The 22894-nt window shown below is 47.1% G+C and overlaps 1 protein-coding gene across 2 annotated transcripts in view; it reads left to right on the top strand.

Annotated features, from left to right (window-relative positions):
• The window catches only part of DCTN4 (dynactin subunit 4), a 138489-nt gene that overhangs the window by 76145 nt on the left and 39450 nt on the right, over positions 1-22894 (top strand). For both annotated transcript variants that reach the window (XM_078653607.1, XM_078653606.1), the window contains 3 exons: positions 2045-2118; positions 2729-2841; positions 20238-20347. In XM_078653607.1, coding sequence (XP_078509733.1) covers positions 2045-2118; positions 2729-2841; positions 20238-20347 — 297 coding nt within the window. The remainder of the gene's footprint in view (positions 1-2044; positions 2119-2728; positions 2842-20237; positions 20348-22894) is intronic.

The raw sequence follows: 22894 nt of genomic DNA, 5'->3' as shown, positions 1-22894 counted from the left end.
TCAAATTAGTACATGTAAGCGATCCATCTTTAGCATTATTCTTTGAATATACTCAGGAAGGTGTCTGATCACCAGACAAACCATAACCACACAAGCTTAACTGTTGAAACACAGGTTATATGCAGGCTCGAGTCCCACAGTATATAATTTGCAAGTGGTCCCATGTGATTTTGTTACACTTTCAGCTAGCCATGCCTTTTTATCTAAGTGAACAATCTTGAGAGGACTTGTTATTTCAGCTTTCACTTTGCGAATAAATGAGTCTACGTGTTCCAGAATTCAAAGGTATGGTTAAATATTTCCCAAATTATATAAGGCAATTCGTCAGATGTCATCCCATCGTCTAATGGCAGAGCAGGCAAGCTTCACACTAACATGTAATGACTTCATAAGTTCAGATTTGTTAACATGCATGTCTAAAAATAGCAGTAAAAGAAAAAAAGCACATGACAAAAAGTAAGAAAGGGCTTCATTTGAACCATAACAAGGCTCACAGCTGTCAATTGTCATTCCCCATGCAAGGTGAAATCACTTTATTTAAATGTTAGTCTCTCCAGCACCACAAATGATTGCAACTTTTGACACTTCAGGATTCTCTTTTCCACAACCCTCCTACCAGACTTGGATCAAGTGGTCCACAGCCGAATACGGTTTTAATTCCCGTAACCCAAGAGATAGATACTAAATGTTGCCTGCTAAGTTATTGTTGCCTTCCCCCGCCGTTGTTGCATCACCAAGCTTTCTGGTGTCTTACATCCTCTCCGATTTCTTCCAAGAGGTTGTTTCAATTCCAAACCCTGCTTAAGTCATTCTTGTCCTTGTCACAAGCAGCCAAGCTCGAAAGCCTACCCACTTACCACTTGAGCAGAAAATGGAAGTAACTTGACACCTACTGTGTGGCACAAACTGGCCCCCATCCTGCTACTAAATTGTTGATCACAACGTTTCTGACTTCCCTTGACTGATCATACTGGCTCTCCTGATCCTTTAGACATCTAGTGGTTCTTAAGGGGATGCTCCAGACGCAGTCACACTAACCGACTTCACATCACACAGACCAGTGTTAGTGTCTTGTCAGTAGGTAGCTGATTTGATTAATCCAATGCCCGCAAACAGAGGAAGGTGGTGGTTGCGGCAAGAATAGTATTGTAGGAGTGCAGCACAAACTCTTTGTTCCATTAAGTCTTAGTTCATGGGCTTCTCCATGATTGGTGCAAGCTGTGTGAGTGAGTGGAACTACTTGGCTACACTACAAGTGTTGACTTTGAGAGTACATATGATCAGCTTTGAGTTCTGCTGATTTGTGAGATGAATCACAAATCTTGGGGTAATAGAAGATGTACCCAATTGTCTTACGCTTGATGGGTGCCACTTTGGAGCTCATCTATTGATTCCCCCACCCCTCATTGACTTTTTTTTTTTTTTAGTTCTCCCCTCATGCCCAGCCTCAACCACCCTCATTGTTGCCACACCCTCCACCACCTCCCTCCCCACTCCTCCCACCCACTCTCTGCAAACCATACCATTTCTATTTATTTATTTATGTATTTATTTAGGAGGTCCGAGGCAAGGCAGCTGCTATTTGCTGCTGGACCTTTCTTCAGTACAGAAAGCTCTCTCACATTTTTAAAAAAATTACCTATCCAAGTGGCATCTGCCTTCGTGGATCCATATCTAAAAAACAAAACAAAGAAAATGGCTGTTGCATGCATAATAATTCATGCACATGGGTACTTACTCACACATGCCCAACAGCAGAATGATGCAGGTGCATCCCACCATTTTCAAAATAAAATTTCAGTGACGATGCTGCACATCATCGGCAAAAAGCATTTTGTTTTTTTCCAGATGCCGCACAGCATCAGCGACAAACTCATTGGCCAAGCCAATGGCTCTACAAAGAGAGATCTATTGGCCTTGTCAATGCGTGTTATGTACTATTGTTGCAAAGAGATGAATGCTTCCTTCAGTTTGTAAGATACTAGTATTTGTATGCTGCTTTTGACCTGACATGCCATGTCTTGTGGATGCATCTCTTCCTTAGGACAAGTATGGGCGAGGAACCAGGCTCCAGCGCCAGCGGTCTGGGGCTCCCATCACTTCGCTTGTTGGACTCTCGTGAGTTTAAAACAATCTATATTCTTATATGCATGGTAGTCCAGAAAGTTCGCTTAGGAAAGGGAATCTTAACTGTTGTCGTCATTTCTAGACTCCCATCATGCCATTAAAGTCTGCTGAACACCCGCTACCCCCTTTTATTCTTACCATGACAGGAAAAGTAAGAACGCTGAAGTCAAAATAACTTTGCCGCCCCACATGTCTCACACCCATCCATAATCTCCTACGAGGTTACCTTTTTTCCTGTGGTGTTGAATGTTCAGGCCTACAATAAAACGCACTGGGCATAATTTCTACCATTCCCTGAGCTACTTTTAAGTGTGGAATGTGAGGTCATTCCTTTATTAAGGCCTGTTCAGTTATTGCTTCATAGAACTCTAGTGTAGTGTATTTGATTGCCTACTTGTGGTTAGAATGGCCTGCTCCACCCCTCTCACTATAGCCAGCCAACAAGGGGGCCCAAAGTATACATCTCTTTAAATAGGAGATTTACTCCAGCTTCATACTCCAGGACCTGCATGCTCTCCCCAGCATGGTAACTGTAGGAATATCAAAAAAGACTTGCTGACCAGTTTAACATTTTTTGTTACCAAACTTCACATTGTAATAGGCTAAAAGAAGGAGAGGACCAGAAAGAAATCAAGGTGGAACCTGCGCAGGCCGTGGATGAAGTGGAGCCATTGCCTGAAGACTATTACACACGGCCCATTAATCTGACTGAGGGTACAAGTTTTTTTGCATATCTGTCCTGCATGATTGGAGTGTTTTTTGAAGCATCTATTTAGATGTTCAACCCCTTGTTGACATTATTTTCCCTTTGTCTGCACTGTTGGGACCTACTTGAACTACTTCCTTCTCCGGTGTAACCTGAGTTAGGCAGATGTACCACCTTACCGGTCTTGTGTCTAACCTGTCTTGTGTTCTACATAGTGTCAATCCCACGTAAAGGAAGAAACTGTGACTGTGTCTCCATCTGCTGTGCCACATCCATCTAACCGATAACGTCTGTCATTGATTACCTTGTTGCAACAGCCACCTCCTACAGTACCCACACCCTGTCAACAACCCAGTCGGTGATCTCCTTCACTGACTGGGTTTGTGAACACTCCCAAGTCCAGCAATTTCACCCCTGATTTCCCTGACGCCCCCCCCCCCCCCCACCCACCCCCACCCCTGGCCATCACCCCTGAACCCTTTGCCCAGTCTGCCATTCTACTTTGGAAAAAGTGTACCTGTTTCATCGTCCCTTACCGATTCACAGTGATTTACAACATCGAAGTTTACTTACTCCATCAGTGAAACTAAACTATGCAGAGATGTTTATTCGCAAAATAGTTGCTTTACATCTAAAGAGTGTAAAACCCCTGAAATGGGCAAAAAATATATTTTCTTTTATCGTAAATGTGCAAGGTGAGGTGTGTGCCATTCCGAACGTGAAATTAAACCAGCATTGAAAATGCAATAGGTCTCGCCTTTGATTAAGTTAAAGCCATTTGCTTTGCTAATGGTATTGTATAGCAAAGCAAATGGCTTTAACTTAATTGAAGGCGAGACCTATTGCATTTTTAATACTCGTTTCTTTCGTGTTTAACACAATCCAAGGGCGAGGTGACTGATTGTGTCTATATACGGAAGGTTATCTGCCATACTGATTAATCACTGTGTCTTTCCCGGCCCATCCTACACACTGTGCACATGGCGTGAAGGAGGGTGGGAAACCAGACTAGCCGATTAATTACATCAAAGGGCTTAGTCAAGATTGCCTGAAATATAGCTTTTTGGAGATTTTCCACCGCTGGCACTGGTCGCGGAGCCAAACTTTGTGATTTTTTCCGATCCGACGTTGGAGAGGCGCGGAACACAACAGTAATATGGTGCAAATCTGTGGGGCTGCACAAATCTTGAAGAATACTGGCTTTAGGTACGGGGCTGTTTGAAAGCTTTCGGTACAGGGCTGTTTAAAGCTGCCCTTCATAAGCCAAATTCTCTGCAAGAAGCGCCTAAAGTTGCTGTCAGACAGAGCTCAGCTCAGACTCCCCCCTTCCTCCAAGCACATTCAGAGACATTAATTAAAATGTGATAATGCACCTCTAAGAAGGGAGACCAATCCGTCGAACACACACTGCCAGCAGGGACATTGGTCCAGTACACCCCACCATTCCCGAATCCTCCCCTTCAAAGCCCAATCCCCCCTCTAGACAGAGCCAAGGACTTAAACATTCCCAGTAGAGGGCAGAGCTGGCGCTCCTCGAGTGGAGGGTGGGGTGCTAGCTGGTAGAGGGGCCCCCAGCTGATTATTTCAAAGTAATGGCCTAATGGAACTTTCAGGAGTGACCCTGGGCATCACCAATCAGTGGCCTAGGTCTAAAGCACCCTCAAGCAGCGACTTACAGCTGTGGCATCCACACCCTGTGGTATGTGGCAAATCATCAAAACGCTGGCACCAATAAATACAGGATATCCTTCCGGATCTGGACTGTATTGTGCCTTAAGCAGGGGCCCCGGGAAGTATAACGCTATAACACTGCTAAAAGAAGCCAGGTTGAGAGAATGGCAATTCGAGGAGCTAGAGAAAGATAATTCATGTGCAAGAAGCAGGGGCAGAATAGTTGCTACCACCGACACCCCTCGTCCCCCAACAAGGAGCCATTGTCCGCAAGGAGTGGCAAAAATATCACCCCTCCAAACAAGGAGGCGGCAGGCCATGGTAATTCACCTACAAGAAGGTAGGGGTAGGATAACCCTCCAGTAAGAAGAAAGGACTTCAGTAGAATAACCCTCCAGTAAGACGACCGGGCTGGGAACTGCGAGTCAGAGCAGGATAATGTCTCATCAGAACCAGGCTGGACCACCCCTGGCAGGTTGACATGGCCTGGACATCTCGCAGCAAAGACCCGGGGCAAGAGCATCACCAACCAAGGCCAAGATCAGCAGCTTGGTCTTGAGTGCTGCTGCTGCATCCTCCAGTGGGGGCCCAGATCTGAAGCAAGCAGGACCCCAGAGCTCGAGGAACTTCTCCCACCCCAGGGACATCAGGGTGAAGTACCCTAGCTATGGGCCCATGGCTGGGGCATGTCACAGCAATGGAACACCCTCAACGGGAACTCAGGACACCTATGTTAGAACCCTAGGGCCACAGGAGCCGCCCAGCGACTCCGTATCTATATCTCCTCCTACAGCCCCCGGTGCAACTCTACTTACCCTTGCCGTACCGCAACACTTCCTGTCTCAGCAACATTCAGCAGTTGATCCGAGAGGCGGGCCAGGGAAGGCAGAGGCGTGGCGTCTGGCGTGTCTCCCGGAAAACAGGCCCAGGCGTTATCATTGAAACGGGACGTTCCACCTTTGGACACTGGAAGATCTGGCGGCCATCTTTAAACGGTGTCATTTGTAGTGAATGACAAGCGGATTAATAAAGATATCATTTTAAAACATTCCCTATAAGATGTTATAATTATCGGATACCTTAAAAACGAATATATTTTAGCATCGTAAGAAAGGTGAGGATTGTTGCAATATTTAAATTTTAATATTTCAGTATTTCACTTAATTACAAACCTATTATTATAACCAGTATCACACAATGGAATATTTGTATTATTTTGATAATGTTGTAAATTAGCAAAGTAGATACAAGATCGTGTGAATGTGACCGTCGTTCGTTTCAAGCCCAAGTTGGAGCCAGAAAGATATTTCTATAGCAATCATGTGACAATTCTTCTGACTGCCTGGGTGTGTTAAGACAGGACGCTCTGCTAAGAAACGTTGTTACGACAGCCGTAATGCAGGTGACCGAGTTCTTGGGGGCCGCCCAATAAGGCGAAAGGGCGGCAACCGAAAACTCTCCTCTTCAATGGGAAGCCAGCGTTTAACATGAGCGCTGATGCTACCCAATGAAAATGAGAGGCGGGGCTTTGAGACCCCTTCTTGAAACTGCCTTGATGACTATAGCTCTTGCAGGCGAGGAGCGCATGTGCGCTCCAACACCAGGCGAGACCTAAAAACGGCTGCTACGGTAGCTGCTTTTGTGAGGTCAGTAGTATCTGTGACTTGATTGTATCGATCATTGCAGAGCAATAGGACCTCAAAAGACTTTGGCTTTACTCCGCCCAGTCTCGTGCTGTATTGTATGTATATATAAATGTGAATGTTCGAGGGATTTGAGCTGAAGATCACATGCTGTGCATAGCTCGCCATCTAGTGTTGGCTCTGGATGTTTGCACTTTGTTTTTCTTCTAAGAAGTATTTCCAGTCACGAGGTAGGTGACTCCTCCTTTCGGTAATAGTGCGCATGGGCATCAACTCCATCTTTAGATAATTTCTTTCCGCCATTAGGTTCGGATGTGTACTGCTGCGCTCCGGATCTGCACCATTTCTCGGACCTCTTCGACACGCAATCCACTGCCCTCTACGGTATTGTTATCGAACGCGGTTTCCCATTCTCAGCGTTTAGTCTCAACTCAAAACAACTTCAATTGGAAAACTTGTGGCGGGCCTACCCGCTCCGACAGGGCTACACAGTCGATGGAACGGACTAATTTCAAACTCTGCTGGGGTGTCGCGCAAAATTTCACTGCACCGACTTGCACGAAGAGTGCAACCTCTGTCTGTCCCAAGAACACGACGAGAAAGACTGCGACACGTGCCAATCGTTTCCTTCAAAGAAGACGCTTTGTGACCGTCTGGGCTCCAGATGCAACATCAAAGCGGCTCTGTGAAGATTCCGACACAGAACCGCATGCTCAAGTAGCCAAGGGAAAAGAACTACATATGGGTAAACATATCGTGAGTAAAGATACCACATTGCCCCCACAACAAACAAAAAAAGTTTCTGGTCCCTCCTCTGCCTTCGGGCCAAGGTCGGCACCTACAAATTTTCACACGCCCTGCCCTCGGGCCCGGCACGAAACACAAAGAAAAGCACTCTGGCTCGAGTTTGCCCCATATCGGTGCCCAGCCAACCCCTTTGGCACCAAAACCCACACCGAAACATCGTTACCGAAGAATCCACCTTCGGCACTGAAAGGTTCAGAACCGAAAGCTTCAATGTCAAAACCGGAGAGTAAGGACAAGGACACTCCTTCTAAAGAACCTCGCCCCGATACCCCACGGTCAGACCCAAAACAGAAAAAGATGGTGTTAAACCCAGATACGGGACATCCATGCCACCCTTCCAAAAAACTGAAAATAGACCAGCTAGAGGGTTACCACATTCCTCTCAAAAGGAAAAGTGTGGGTACTAACTCTTCTCCACCTTACATTCCACCTCCTTCCCCCACCTCCTTCCCCCACTGATATCAACTTACTCATCACACCCACAAATTCACCACCATCACCTGACCCACAGGATGAAGGGGATGGAAATGAGGATCAGGATAGACCATAGGACATTGACCCCTGGGAGGATTATCACACTGACCCAATCACAGATAATGACCCTGATCTATATCCGTCCAGACCCTCTCTACCTGATGATAACATTGGTTATATTGAGCTACTTAACAGGACTGCTCAATATCACAAGGTGCAGCTGCATAAGGAGCCGTTAGAAGAGGATTTTCTATTTGAGACCCTAAGTTCCACTCAGAAAGCCACTCCTACACTGCCAATGCTTAAAGGGATGTTGAAGTATAGAAAAAGTATAAACCTGCACCTATTGACCCCACTTACATCAAAGGTCAATTGCCCTTAGAGACCCTTGTGGTTTCCAACGCTTGCAAGAGAGCTAACTCACAGACTCAAGGAGTCCAAGCTAATTGATGCCTCCGGCAAAAGAGTAGCTTCCCAAGCGGCCAATCATTGGTGCATTGCTAATACTCAAGCTTTGTTGGCCCAATACGATAGGGCTCCTTACGGTGTAGAAAAGCTCATGCAATTACTCCCTGACGAACATAAGGCTAAAGCTAATGATCTTATTCAGGAAGGCAAACTTATTACCAATACTTCCATCAGATGTGCACTAGACGCAGCAGACATGGCAGCTTGTGCAGTAAACACTATTGTACTACTACGCAGGCATGCTTGTTTGAGAATCTCAGGATTCAAGCCTGAAGTGAACCTCCATTCTCAATCAACCATTTGATAACAAACATCTCTTTGGCACAGCAGTTGATACCTTGCTAGAGAAATAAATAAAAAATACAGAGGCCTCAAAGTCCATGGGGGCTTCACAGTCCTCTACAAATAGGGGTTCCTTTCGATTTAGATAACTAAATCTATACATTCAGTCGGACCACTTTCACATGGTCACAACCAGCAAGTGCTCCCACTACTTCAACATGGCGACTTTCCATCCACTCGCGTCTTGAAGGACGCCTGTTTCCATATTCCCATACACCCTGCTCCCCGCAAATACCTCAGGTTTGTGGTAGAGGGCCTGCTTTATCAATTCAAGGTCCTCCCATTCGGAGTAACTACCGCACCCAGGGGTTTCACAAAATGCTTGGCAGTAGTTGCAGCTCATCTACGAAGGCAAAGAAAATCACGTTTTCCCATACCTAGACGACTGGCTCATAAAAGCCAGCTTGCAACAAAGCTGCCTACTCCACACTCAAAAAACAGGTCAACTACTCCACGAACTTGGGTTCACTATAAACCTGGCCAAGTCTCATATACACCCATCCATTATATAGGTGTATCTAGGAGCCACAGTAAACACTCAAAAAGCTCTAGCGTGTTCCAACCCAGCCAGGATTCGCAACACGTAGAATGTAATCTCTCAGTTTCGGCCCCAACACTCGTTACCAGCTCAAGTGTTCATGCAGTTACTAGGAATGATGGCGTCTTACATCCTAATCATACCTTACGCAAAATTTCAAATGCGTCCCCTCCAAGAATGGAACCAGGCTCTGTCAGTGATCAGATCTAGCGTTGGCGGACGGTCGCACCCATCGCTCTCTGCAGTGATGGAATACACAAAACCTTTCAAAAGGGCGGCCCTTAATCGACCCGGTGCCACATATAGTACTAACGACAGATGCATTGCTCACTGGCTGGGGAACTCCTCTCCAAAAACATACCGTTCACCGTATGTGGGCTCGGCAACAAAAGCAGCTCCACATAAACCATCTTGAGCTGCTAGTGATTTTTCTAGCGCTCAAAGCGTTTCAACTTCATCTAGTAGGCAAAGCTGTCATAATTCGTACAGTCAACATGATAGCAATGTACTACATACAAAAACAGGGGGGGGGGGGGCACCCTCCAGCTGTCACAACTAGCTCAGACCATCTGGAGATGGACTATAAGTCACAAAATGTATCTCCTTACTGAACACCTTCCAGGGGTAACCAACCAGATTACTGATCTGCTCAGTCGTCAACGACACCAGATCCACGAATGGAAAATCCACCCTCAAGTTTTCCACCCATTTTTTCAAATGTGGGGCTTCCCAGAGATTGATCCGTTCGCCACACACCTAAATGCATCCAGATATCCACACCCATTGTCCAAAGGCAATGCACAATGGATGAATTGGTCAAAGATGTTTGCCTACACTTTTCCGCCTCTCCCACTCATTCCATGAGTGGTTCGGAAGCTCAGACAGCAGTCCCTGACCCTAATCCTAGTTGCTCCCCCATGGGCCCGTCAACCCTGGTTCACAACCCTGTTTGAGTTTGTGAGAAGTTGGCCTGATATGCAGTGCTCACTATTCTAGTGATCACTATGTATCGGTCCAAACAACCCTTATTGATGATTGGTTGTAAGTCAACCTTATAGACCAGCTATCCTAGTAGCATGGATACGAGCAGTCTAAGGCTAAGACTCTAGAGGGCGTGTTAAGCCAGCTGTTTTACCATCACATTACCCCTTGAACACCAAGTGAAAGGACACCACACAAGTTGTTATGAAAATAAACAGATATTTATTTATAACAAGACTACCCTGAACTCTTTGAGTCAGGGAGCTAAGCACACAACAAAACTCTTACGAAAATACTTTAAGTCGCACAATTTACACAAATGCCCTAGGGGCACGAAAAACCATATACTCAGTAAGTGGAATGCGAACTTGCTAGCAGGTAAGTAATACTTTTCTAGACTCAGGAATCGCTAGACCTACAATTCTAAACACTGGGAATAGATGCAGGAGGCCTGTGGACGTCGTGTGCAGAGTGGGAACTCTCACGCGTAAGGCGGGAAAAAGTCTATGGAGGCTAGCAGTTGCAAAGTTACTGTTCTCGGGCGAACCCGACTAGGTGGGTCGAAAACGGGAGTGGATCCGAACACTTAGGGTGTTGGACTACGCTGGAGCACCGGAGTACTCAGTTTACCTAGCCCAGGGGCTGCGGCTGCATAGGGTTGAAGTTGCGTCGGAAACCCACGTTGAAGAACCAGGAGCCTGAAGAAAGAAGTTGCTGGCAGGCGGCCAGTGAAGAAAGTTCGTGGAGATCCAAGCCTGGATCAGGGAAGAAGAAACCTGTAAGCAGAGGGGACCAAGTTCTGAATCACTAGCCAGTGATTTAGGTGGGCACCAGGATGGCACCGGACGAAGTCACCTCAGCCAGGTGAGTGGGCGCTGCTGGGCTCTGCAGTCTCTCGGACCAGGAGGCGTTGTCGGCGACCAGGATGGAGGTGCGAGCTGTCCCACGAAAGTACTTGCTGTCGACGTCGCTGGACCCAGGATTGGGGCAACAAGTCTTGGCAAATGCAAGGCCCACGCTGTGGACCTAAAATGGCGTCTTGAGTGGACCAGGAGGGTCCAGGGGGCTTCTCTGAAGAAGGGAAGCAAGGGCCAGTCTGGAGCAGCCAGACCAGCAGTCTTTGTCGTCGTGGAGCGTCGTAAAAGGGCCACTAGCCAACGGGCAAGTGACCGGGACAACGCGGTGAGCAGCAAAAAGCAGAAGGGCCCCACGCAGATCTCGTGGATGCAGGGGGGCTGAACTTCGGTGCTGGAGCTGCTCAGGGTCGGGGCTTCTCTCACCCCAAAGCACTCGGTCGAGGGTCACTCGGTGGTCGTGCTGGACAAGCGTCGTGCAGTTCTGAGGATGGCTGGTCCCTCGAGGTCTCGTCGCACCCACGGATCACAGCTGGGCTGATGATGTAGGTTGAGGTCAGAGGTGCCAGGGAAGCCGGTTCTCGTCGTGCTGGAGCAGTCTTGATCCGAAGGAGAGACTGGCAACAAACCGCGATGCTTGGTTGGTGCCTGCTGCTGCAGGGTGACTACTCCTTAGTCACAAGGGAGAATCTTGGGAAGAAGTCTTGAGTTCCTTTCGTGGAAAGTATTTTTAGGATTCAAAGATGATCTAATTTGGAAGGGGGCCTGCTCCTACCTTTATCCTGAAAAAGGGGGCTGGCACGCGACTAAGTCCTGCCCTATGGGTGGGACCAGGAGGGGGGTGGTTACACCCCTCTCCTTTGGCGGGCTTTCCCCAGCTCAGGGTTTGGTGTGCCCCTGGAACTGGTTCAAGCCGGCCTATGCACAGTGAGCACCGGGGTGCCACTTGCAGTCACCTTCCTATAAAGCCCTGCCTACCTAGAATACACAAAACCCAGTCTGGGACGGTGCTGGCACCGCCCCTGGCAGGAAACCCTTTGTCCTTGCCTCCTGCTCTGGGAGGACTCCCAGCAGCAGGAGGGCAGACTTGTGTCTCGGTGGCAGCATCCATTTTGTGGATGCTAAGGCTCTGTCTGGCTTTAACCGGGGTTACAGGTTACCAACATGTCGTGTCCCTCTAGAAGGGTGGAATGCTAACCCCGTCGCCAGAATTGGCGAGGGGTTAGTATTCCAATTCGTATGACACCTTACTCGACATGTTTTGATAATGTTATACCAAAGTTAGCATTTGACCGCGAGGTACATAATGCACTTAAGAGTATATGGTATAGCGTTATCATGGAACAGCTATTAGGACTTGGTTCCGCAAGCTGCAAACGGGCTCAGCTCATGCCAGAGCACCATTTCACATGATTCCAAGCACTCTGCCTTCAGGATTGTTAAGGCCTGCCATAGGAGTGACTGATAGGAATATATGTGTCCATTTTAGGGTTAGATATAGGAATACTATATCTAAAGCAAAGGGTGATTACACCACTTTGCCCCAGCTGTCAAGCAGCCAGTTGTCAGATTTGGATGGCCAGCCAGGGGTGGCATAATACATGCTGCAGCCCCTGGTAGCCCTGGGTACACACATGCCCTGGGTACCTAAGGTACACTGTACAGGGACTGATAAGGTGACTCAGTATCCAATTAGATATGTACCTAAGGTACATGGAATCCATTTTACAGCGAGAGCAGTAGGCCTGGGGTCCTGAATAGCAGGGCCCCAGGTCAACTAAGTCAGAAAACCAGCAAAACACCAGGCAAAAAGTTGGGGGCAACCATAGTCAGGGATCTACCTTCCTACATAACCCTCCCCCCCCCCCCCCAACGAAAGGAGATAAGGCTATCCTTGACCAGGTAAGCCTATATTGCCTAAGTGGCCATATAAGGAAGTACCAGCACTGGCATGGTTACCCCCTATCTCATGGTCCACTAAGCAATCCCTCACCCTAAGGGTATCTGAGGGTCTCCACCATAGGGAATCTCTACCTGTGGTGTGTTTTGGCAAAGTAAAAGACTGGTGCTGGGATGGAGTACTGAAGTGAGACTCCACTAATGTTGGGCTCAACTTCCTCCAATCACCATCTACCATGTGTGCCTTTCTTTCCAGGACTGAGTTGCTATGAGCTCTCAGGGTCAACCTCTGGCTACCTAAAGCTGGAGGCTGGGTCCCTCTGTTTGGCTTACTGGAGGGACAGGTCAGGTCTGGGGCTCTCAGGTCCCAAGTTTGGCTGTGCCCAACAGTGTCCATCTGTGGGAGGTCCCTAACTAATTTTAAGGGGGATCCCTCAGGAGTTTGTTTTATTTTCACTTGGCTAGGACTACTAGCTTCAGTGCCCTTAATCTGCTGATTGGGGAATTCTTTTGGACAGGGGGCCCTTTGGGGTCCAACACTGGCCTCCCTGACCTCTACAGCCCTGGGCTGACTGAGGCAGGGTAGAGAGGGGCAGGTTACCTGCTCCAGACTGGGTCCCACCTTGGAAGGGTCCACTGACATCAGGGGTTCTGCCAGGCTAGGCCTGACTACCTCTGTGGCAGTTTCTTCACAAGGGGTCAGATCAGTTCCCTGAGGAGGCTGATCCTTTCCTAAAGTCTGGTGGGAGGGAGATTTCTCTTCCTCCTCAATGCTCTCTGTCTGAGTGGAGTGATCCATAGTTTCAGGCTTCACAACACTATTGTCTGTCTGAGTTTGAGCTGTGGCCATCACAACTCCACCAACCTTTTCAGGAGGGGACTCAGTTTGGGTATGGGCTGTGACCATCACAGCCCTGCTAACCTTTTCTGGGAAGGAAGCTGTCTGAGATTGGGCTGTGACTGGCACAGCCCTCCTGACCTGTTCAGGGAGGATATCTTGGACTGGGGCTGTGGCTATCACTGCCCCACTAACCTTACCATGGAGGTTTACCATTTTAGAATGGGTTTCTTGCTCTACTTCAGCCCAGGCTGAGAGCTCTAAATCATTCCCTAGTAGGCAATCTACAGGCAAGTTTGGTGACACTGCCACTCTCTTGTGGCCAGTGACACCTCCCCAGCTGAGATTGACCACTGCCATGGGATGATCTCTCTGTACTCCACTGCCATGGGATGATCTCTCTGTACTCCATCAATATTGGTCACCTGGTATGTGGCACCAGGTAAAAGTTGCCTTGAGGGGACTAGACTCTCAGTCACCATGGTGATGCTAGCCCCTGTATCTCTATAGGCCTCACCTTTTATACCATTGATGAGGGGCTCCTGTCTGTACTTGCCCAAAGTGTTGGGACAAGTTGTGAAGTTGGCAAACCCCATGCCAGTCTCACAGACAAGAGTATCTAAGTTTGGGGACCTGGTTAGGCCAGAGTCCCCAGGAACTCACAAAGTAAATGCACCCAAATTCTTGGGGGCACTCCCACCACCTGTGGGATTACTACTAGTAGTAACAGGAGGTTTGGGAATGTTACTTGGGAGTATGTTCTCCTTATTGTTGTTCTTTGGGCAACTGCTGTCAGTTTTCAAATGACCCACCTGTTTACAGGGATAACAATAAGGTTTCTTCTGGTTATTAGAAGGATTCTGGGACCCACCCCCCTCAGAGGATTTTTGGGGCCCTGATGTGGTTTGATCTGTAGATTTATTCCCACCCTTCTCTTGAGGCTTGGTTGATTCCTTTTTCTGGTCACCACCTTGGTTCTTGGGCCTAATCCTGGTTCTGACCCATTTGTCTGCACTCTTACCCAATTCTTGTGGAGAGGTCAGATCAGAGTCTACCAGGTGCTGGTGTAATAACTGGTTCTGACAATTATTTAAGACTTGCTCTCTCATAATAAGATTATACAATCCTGTGAAGTCAGTAACCTTGCTACCCAGTAGCCAGCCTTCCAAAGCCTTAGTGGCACAATCAACAAAGTCAGACCAGTCCTGAGACTGAGTTTTCTGGGTGTCTCTGAACAGCAACCTGTACTGCTCAGTGGTTAAGCCAAACCCATCAACCAGTGCATTTTTCAGGACCTGGTAATTGTTAGCATCCTCAACTCTAGTAGTGAGGAGCTTATCTCTACCTTTGCCATCAAAGGAGAGCCACAGTATAGCTGCCCACTGACTCTGGGGGATGCACTGGACAGTGCAGGCCCTCTCCATATAGCCATCCATTTCTGGATGTCATCCCCTTGTTTAAAGGGGGGCACTATCTTTGTCAGGTGTTTAGTATCTAAACCCTTCTCTTTATCTCTTGGGAGATTGCTGCCACCAGTGGGAACTATCCCACTCATCTGCTGCTCTCTAGCAAAGGCAAGCTTCTCTTTGGCCAGGGCAAGTTCTTCCCTTTCAATCCTCAGCTTAGCTTGTCTCATCCTTGCTTCATGCTCTCTTCTCTGAGGGGAAGTCAATCTCCTCTGGGGAGAGTTCCTTCTCCCCTGAGAAGAGGCATTAGAGTGCAGAGATCTAATGGAGTCCCTAGAAAGAGATCTATCTCTTCTCAATGTTAGGCCTAATCAGGGTCAGTACTGGGGGTCCCCCAGATCCTCGCCCAAGTAGGTCTAAGTTTGCCCTAGTGAGTCTGCTGACTACCTCAGGACCCTTTTCTGCCTCATCCCCAGAGAGTTCCTCTTGATCCTCCTCCCCTACTGCATGGTAAGTGTCAAGGAGGTCTGGATCACCACAAGTACCCTCTAAGGCTGGCATATTCCCATCTGCCTGGGATGCTTTCCTAGCATCATAAGTCTCTAAGAGACCTATCAGAAAGGGAATGGTGGGGTTAGACCCCTGTTTCAGTTTCCTGGAGGTACACACTTGTCTCATCTCCTGGAAACTGAGAGCTGCATATCTTGAGATGACCTGTGGAGGGTCAATAACCACAAGGGGAGTCTCTGAAGACTCTCCATGGGTAGACATGCTTTTCTAGTGAGGTGTAAGTGGTGCACTTACCTACACTATATGTTTGCCTACTGATCCCTTGCTAGAGTTGTAGTTTAGGGTGTGCTAGGCCCTAGGAGCTACAACAGCTGGTTCAGTAGAACTCAGAGTATTCTAAGCTAAGTTATATGTACCTCAGTACTTATGTGATCTTTCAAATGATATTCTTAGGATATGTGTGGTAAAACAACAGCAAGCTCAAATCCCAACCGCTGCTCACCAATGGGAGAAGTTGGCCTGATATGCAGTGCTCACTATTCTAGTGATCACTATGTATCAGTCCAAACAACCCTTATTGATGATTGGTTGTAAGTCAACCTTATAGACCAGCTATCCTAGTAGCATGGATACGAGCAGTCTAAGGCTAAGACTCTAGAGGGCGTGTTAAGCCAGCTGTTTTACCATCACATTACCCCTTGAACACCAAGTGAAAGGACACCACACAAGTTGTTATGAAAATAAACAGATATTTATTTATAACAAGACTACCCTGAACTCTTTGAGTCAGGGAGCTAAGCACACAACAAAACTCTTACGAAAATACTTTAAGTCGCACAATTTACACAAATGCCCTAGGGGCACGAAAAACCATATACTCAGTAAGTGGAATGCGAACTTGCTAGCAGGTAAGTAATACTTTTCTAGACTCAGGAATCGCTAGACCTACAATTCTAAACACTGGGAATAGATGCAGGAGGCCTGTGGACGTCGTGTGCAGAGTGGGAACTCTCACGCGTAAGGCGGGAAAAAGTCTATGGAGGCTAGCAGTTGCAAAGTTACTGTTCTCGGGCGAACCCGACTAGGTGGGTCGAAAACGGGAGTGGATCCGAACACTTAGGGTGTTGGACTACGCTGGAGCACCGGAGTACTCGGTTTACCTAGCCCAGGGGCTGCGGCTGCATAGGGTTGAAGTTGCGTCGGAAACCCACGTTGAAGAACCAGGAGCCTGAAGAAAGAAGTTGCTGGCAGGCGGCCAGTGAAGAAAGTTCGTGGAGATCCAAGCCTGGATCAGGGAAGAAGAAACCTGTAAGCAGAGGGGACCAAGTTCTGAATCACTAGCCAGTGATTTAGGTGGGCACCAGGATGGCACCGGACGAAGTCACCTCAGCCAGGTGAGTGGGCGCTGCTGGGCTCTGCAGTCTCTCGGACCAGGAGGCGTTGTCGGCGACCAGGATGGAGGTGCGAGCTGTCCCACGAAGGTACTTGCTGTCGACGTCGCTGGACCCAGGATTGGGGCAACACGTCTTGGCAAATGCAAGGCCCACGCGGTGGACCTAAAATGGCGTCTTGAGTGGACCAGGAGGGTCCAGGGAGCTTCTCTGAAGAAGGGAAGCAAGGGCCAGTCTGGAGCAACCAGACCAGCAGTCTTTGTCGTCGTGGAGCGTCGTAAAAGGGCCACTAGCCAACGGGCAAGTGACCGGGACAACGCGGTGAGCAGAAAAAAGCAGAAGGGCCCCACGCAGATCTCGTGGATGCAGGGGGGCTGAACTTCGGTGCTGGAGCTGCTCAGGGTCGGGGCTTCTCTCACCCCAAAGCACTCGGTCGAGGGTCACTCGGTGGTCGTGCTGGACAAGCGTCGTGCAGTTCTGAGGATGGCCGGTCCCTCGAGGTCTCGTCGCACCCACGGATCACATCTGGGCTGATGATGTAGGTTGAGGTCAGAGGTGCCAGGGAAGCCGGTTCTCGTCGTGCTGGAGCAGTCTTGATCCGAAGGAGAGACTGGCAACAAACCGCGATGCTTGGTTGGTACCTGCTGCTGCAGGGTGACTACTCCTTAGTCACAAGGGAGAATCTTGGGAAGGAGTCTTGAGTTCCTTTCGTGGAAAGTAGTTTCAGGATTCAAAGATGATCTAATTTGGAAGGGGGCCTGCTCCTACCTTTATCCTGAAAAAGGGGGCTGGCACGCGACTAAGTCCTGCCCTATGGGTGGGACCAGGAGGGGGGTGGTTACACCCCTCTCCTTTGGCGGGCTTTCCCCAGCTCAGGGTCTGGTGTGCCCCTGGAACTGGTTCAAGCCGGCCTATGCACAGTGAGCACCGGGGTGCCACTTGCAGTCACCTTCCTCTAAAGCCCTGCCTACCTAGAATACACAAAACCCTGTCTGGGACGGTGCTGGCACCGCCCCTGGCAGGAAACCCTTTGTCCTTGCCTCCTGCTCTGGGAGGACTCCCAGCAGCAGGAGGGCAGACTTGTGTCTCTGTGGCAGCATCCATTTTGTGGATGCTAAGGCTCTGTCTGGCTTTAACTGGGGTTACAGGTTACCAACATGTCGTGTCCCTCTAGAAGGGTGGAATGCTAACCCCGTCGCCAGAATTGGCGAGGGGTTAGTATTCCAATTCGTATGACACCTTACTCGACATGTTTTGATAATGTTATACCAAAGTTAGCATTTGACCGCGAGGTACATAATGCACTTAAGAGTATATGGTATAGCGTTATCATGGAACAGCTATTAGGACTTGGTTCCGCAAGCTGCAAACGGGCTCAGCTCATGCCAGAGCACCATTTCACATGATTCCAAGCACTCTGCCTTCAGGATTGTTAAGGCCTGCCATAGGAGTGACTGATAGGAATATATGTGTCCATTTTAGGGTTAGATATAGGAATACTATATCTAAAGCAAAGGGTGATTACACCACTTTGCCCCAGCTGTCAAGCAGCCAGTTGTGTCAGATTTGGATGGCCAGCCAGGGGTGGCATAATACATGCTGCAGCCCCTGGTAGCCCTGGGTACACACATGCCCTGGGTACACACATGCCCTGGGTACCTAAGGTACACTGTACAGGGACTGATAAGGTGACTCAGTATCCAATTAGATATGTACCTAAGGTACATGGAATCCATTTTACAGAGAGAGCAGTAGGCCTGGGGTCCTGAATAGCAGGGCCCCAGGTCAACTAAGTCAGAAAACCAGCAAAACACCAGGCAAAAAGTTGGGGGCAACCATAGTCTGGGAACTACCTTCCTACAGAGTTATCAGTAGTTCCTCACCAAAAACTACATCTTACTTCCAACCTCCTCACTCAGAGCCATGGAGACATAAGACATCCAGATCCCATTCATCTCAACCTTGCGATCTGGCACCTGAAATCTTAGCGTATGGCTACCTCAATATTCCGCCAGACTGCATGAATATCATCAAGGAAGCCAGGCGCCCTACCACAAGAGCATGCTATACAGCAAAGTGGAAGAGGTTTGTGATATACTGTAATAACAATCATATCCACCCCCTTGATGCTTCAATACAAAACATCATTTGCTATCAATTACATCTACAGCGTAGCATTTTAGGGTACACATCCATATGCTTACATCTTGGTGCAATAGCTGCATATCTACAGAACAGACAACATCTGTCTCTTTTTCGAGTTCCTGCTATTAAAGCATTTATGGAAGGACTTAAAAGAATCATTCCTCCAAGACTTCTACCTGCACCAGTGTGTAATCTGAACATTTTCCTTACCAGACTAATGAGTCCAACTTTTGAGCCATTGCATAGATGTGAACCGCAATTTCTCAATTGGAAGGTAGCTTTCCTCATAGCTATCACATCACTGAGGAGAGTGGGTGAGCTTCTGGCACTAAACATAGAAGAACCTTTTTTACAAATACACCAAAATAAAGTCGTCCTTCGGGCCAATCCAAAGTTCCTACCTAAAGTAATTTCTGCCTTTCATATTAACCAGTCTGTTGGGTTGCAATCTATTGAGTTACGTTGTGGCAGAACATGCTCTACACACCTTAGACGTGAAAAGGATAAAACATTTCCATAAAACCAAGCAACTATTTGTTGCTTTTTCTCCACCACATAAAGGCAATCCTATATTAAAATCCGATATTGCACGGTGGATAGTCAAGTGCATTCAAACATGCTATGCAAAAGCAAAACGCACATTAACAATCCCCGCCCTAGAGCACGCTCTACTCTCAAACTAGGGGCCTCCATGACATTTTTAGGAAATATACCCATAGATGACATTTACAAAACACTACTGTGTAGATGTCTTGGCTAAACAGCAAGCTGGGGTGGGCTAAGCAGTTTTACGTACACTATTTCAAACCGCTGCAACAGCTACAGGTTAGCCTCCGCTTTGGGAGATAACTGCTATATAGTCTATGCACAGCGTGTGATCTACAGCTCACATGCCTCGAACAGAAAAAGCTACTTGCCACAGTATGCATCTGTTCTTGGCATGTAGGACTGTAGTCACATGCGCCCGTCCGCCTATACCTACACCTATACCTATTGCAGTACTATCTTACTTGGATACAATATACATGAGCATCTCTATTTACAACTCTTACTAACTGCTTCATCACCCTCTGTGGCGAAACAATCTAAAGATGGAGTTGATGCCCATGCGCATTATTACCGAAAGGAGGAGTCACCTACCTCATGACTAGAAAGACCTCTTCGAAGAAAATCAAAGTTCAAATATCCGGACCCAACACTAGATGGCGAGCTATGCACAGCATGTGACTGTACAACTCTACATGTCAAAAACAGATGCATATTGTGGTAAGAAGCATTTTCCTTTCCTTCGAGACACTCACTTTGTGAACTATCAGTAATTTATGTCCTGCAATTCTTCATTTGGCTGCATGTGTTTTGAGGTCCTATTCTAGTTTCATGCCTGCACCCTTTCTGTTGAACGGTACAGGAGTCTGATGTGTATTTATTTGTGTGCAGTGACCACCCTTCATCAGCGTTTGCTGCAGCCAGACTTCCAGCCAATCTGTGCATCCCAGTTGCATCCACGGCACAAGCACCTTCTGATCAAACGCTCACTGCGCTGCCGGGTAAGTTATATGCAAGTACCCAACTTATGAGAGCTGCCTAGTAAGGTTGTGGCCATGTACATGGTAGACGTGAGGTCACCCTCTCGTAGTGTTCCGTGTTGTAGGTGCAGTCATATCTCGGATTCACTACCCTTCTGCCTCTCCAATTCCTCCACGCCCATGTGGTATATGTTGATGTGCTTCTGTAGTTGGGTATTCATGATGATATGACCTTTAAGTTTAAGGAGCTCCTGGCTGCAGTTTAATTGTCCAAGATGGATATAAAATCTGGTTACTGCCAATTTTTGCATCCTATTAATTAGACTTTACATGCTCTGTTCGTTTGTTTGGTAAATCTATCCTGTGTATAGCAGCAAGTGTTGGCAATGTCTGTTGTACGTTTTTTCCTTGGCTGTGGTTTGGACAATTTTGTACCAGCCAAGGTATAGTGGCATCTGCATTACATCTGCCTCAAATAAGCTATTGTGAATTGCCCTCGCCCACTCAGTGACAATATGATTTATGAAATTGCATAGTCTGGTGGTACTAGTGTTTGATCATCCATAGTCGTATGCTTAATGAGAATGAAAACCTGGAAATCCTAGGTACACAGATTATACAATCTTACTAGTCGATGCATCTAGGGTTATCTTCTGCCATTGAGTGGGTGGATTTGGATCTCATTCTCCTACTCCAGTGTCATACACTTTTCCTGCACAATGGTTGCCCAGGTCTTCTGAAGAGCTGCTGGTTTTAATCATTTTTAACATTTTTGTTTTTTAAACTGAGCCTTGGCTGGCTGGTTAGTTATTTCTCTTGGATAGGCTGTCTGAGTTCAGTTGGTCTTGCTCCTTTTAATTTTGTGATCTGCCTAATCAGGACTGTTTAAGCAATGTGAAATATGCAAGCAGCTTTCTCTGTGATACTTATCAAGAATGTTATTGTGCACTTTTCATTGAATGTTTTGCCCTTATCAGTTGAAAGTGACTGCTCTAGGGGCCAGAGGTTATAATTTGGGTACTGAAATTCAGCTCCGTTCTTTGTATGAGAGGTGTCATATGCCCATGTACTGGAATTGTCACTGCAAAGTTCCTCGCACTCCTACCCCTGAACCTGCTACTCCAAATTTCTTTCAGACTTTCTCTTAACAATAGCTCAGCCTATTAAAAGGAAATGCATCATACCAAGATGGAAAAACTTTCCAAGTGGGGGCAACAGGGTGAAAGAGTCTGATCTGCCCATCTTCCTTCGACTCGTCCTAGTTGTAATGGATACTGCTACCTTGCTGTGCACAATTTTTGTCCGGGATCTAATCTTTGGTTGTAAGCAATGCTTGTTACAGATGAGCGTGTCCAATCAAGAGTCTCTCCTTGTGGAGCCGGCACAAAGCTCTGGCGTTTTTAAAGATGACAACAGACACGGTTAATTTAATGGAAATACTTAAGACTGATCTCCCACGAAATGACATGAAACACAGAGTTGTGAGAATGCGTTCCCTAAGGTAGGAACAATCTGATGCAATGATAATGACTTTAGTGGGTCCGGTTAATTTAGACTATCACATTGTGACCTTTTATTTGCAGCACAGTTTCTTGAACAAGACCAAGCTCTTTTAATAGCTCCGTAAATGTTCTCTACGTGTTTGCTCCTTAAACTCTTCTGATATTGAATAATAAAAGTTCAGAGAAGGGGAGAGAATCTATCCCTCCATTTCTAAACACCTTTGGCATTTGGTGGCTTGATACAAGCATTTCATGGAAATAGCATTTAATGATTGTTCAAACTATGTACATGTTTGTTGGTTTGTCCAAAGGTGCACTGCTTAAACTGAACTCCTTGTGTATGGTCCTGAGGAGACCCAAAATAGAAGGGCGGAAATGCATTGAATTAAAGAAATTTATATGGAATCTCCCAACATGCAAAGCTTTGACTGTGGACAAGACTGAACTTCTGAAGGACATCTAGAAGCCCAGTGAACGATAATTAGGGCTGTCCTGGATGGCTTGGGAGATGACCATGAAGGTGCATTTATTTTAAGACATTTTCTTTGAGACACCCACATCGAATGAACACACGAAGTGTTTGTCTCTAAAATTTGGCAAGATTTCAAATATTTTCTGTTGGGTCTTGTTAGCTTTTACTTTTATGTTCTTGTCCAATGTCGTGTATATATAATGATGTGATAATCCTATTATGAACAAAGCAAATTAAATTTGCAAGATTTAGTAAAGCAATTGCATTCTCCAATAGCGAAATCTCTATTGTTGAGCTGATAATTAGTACAGATGAATCCCTCTAGAGAACCTCTGTTGATAATATGAGGAGTCTAATCTTCAGCATTATCTCTTTGCTGCAGTGAGCTGTCGAAGTAGCCAGGCCCAGAGGGTCAGACTTAAAGATTGGTCACAAGAGGGCGTAGCCCCACACACACACACACAAAAAAAGCTCCCTTAACTAGGACAGTATTACAGAAACTCAGTTTAGTCACAATACATAATTGAATTTTGAGAAAGCCTATTACATCATCGAGCCTAGATATATGAAGTGATCACTTCCTGCCTACATTGA

This window comes from Lissotriton helveticus, chromosome 7 (assembly GCF_964261635.1).
Source record: "Lissotriton helveticus chromosome 7, aLisHel1.1, whole genome shotgun sequence".
Taxonomy (NCBI): domain Eukaryota; kingdom Metazoa; phylum Chordata; class Amphibia; order Caudata; family Salamandridae; genus Lissotriton; species Lissotriton helveticus.
This window is presented reverse-complemented; position numbering and strand designations above follow the sequence as displayed.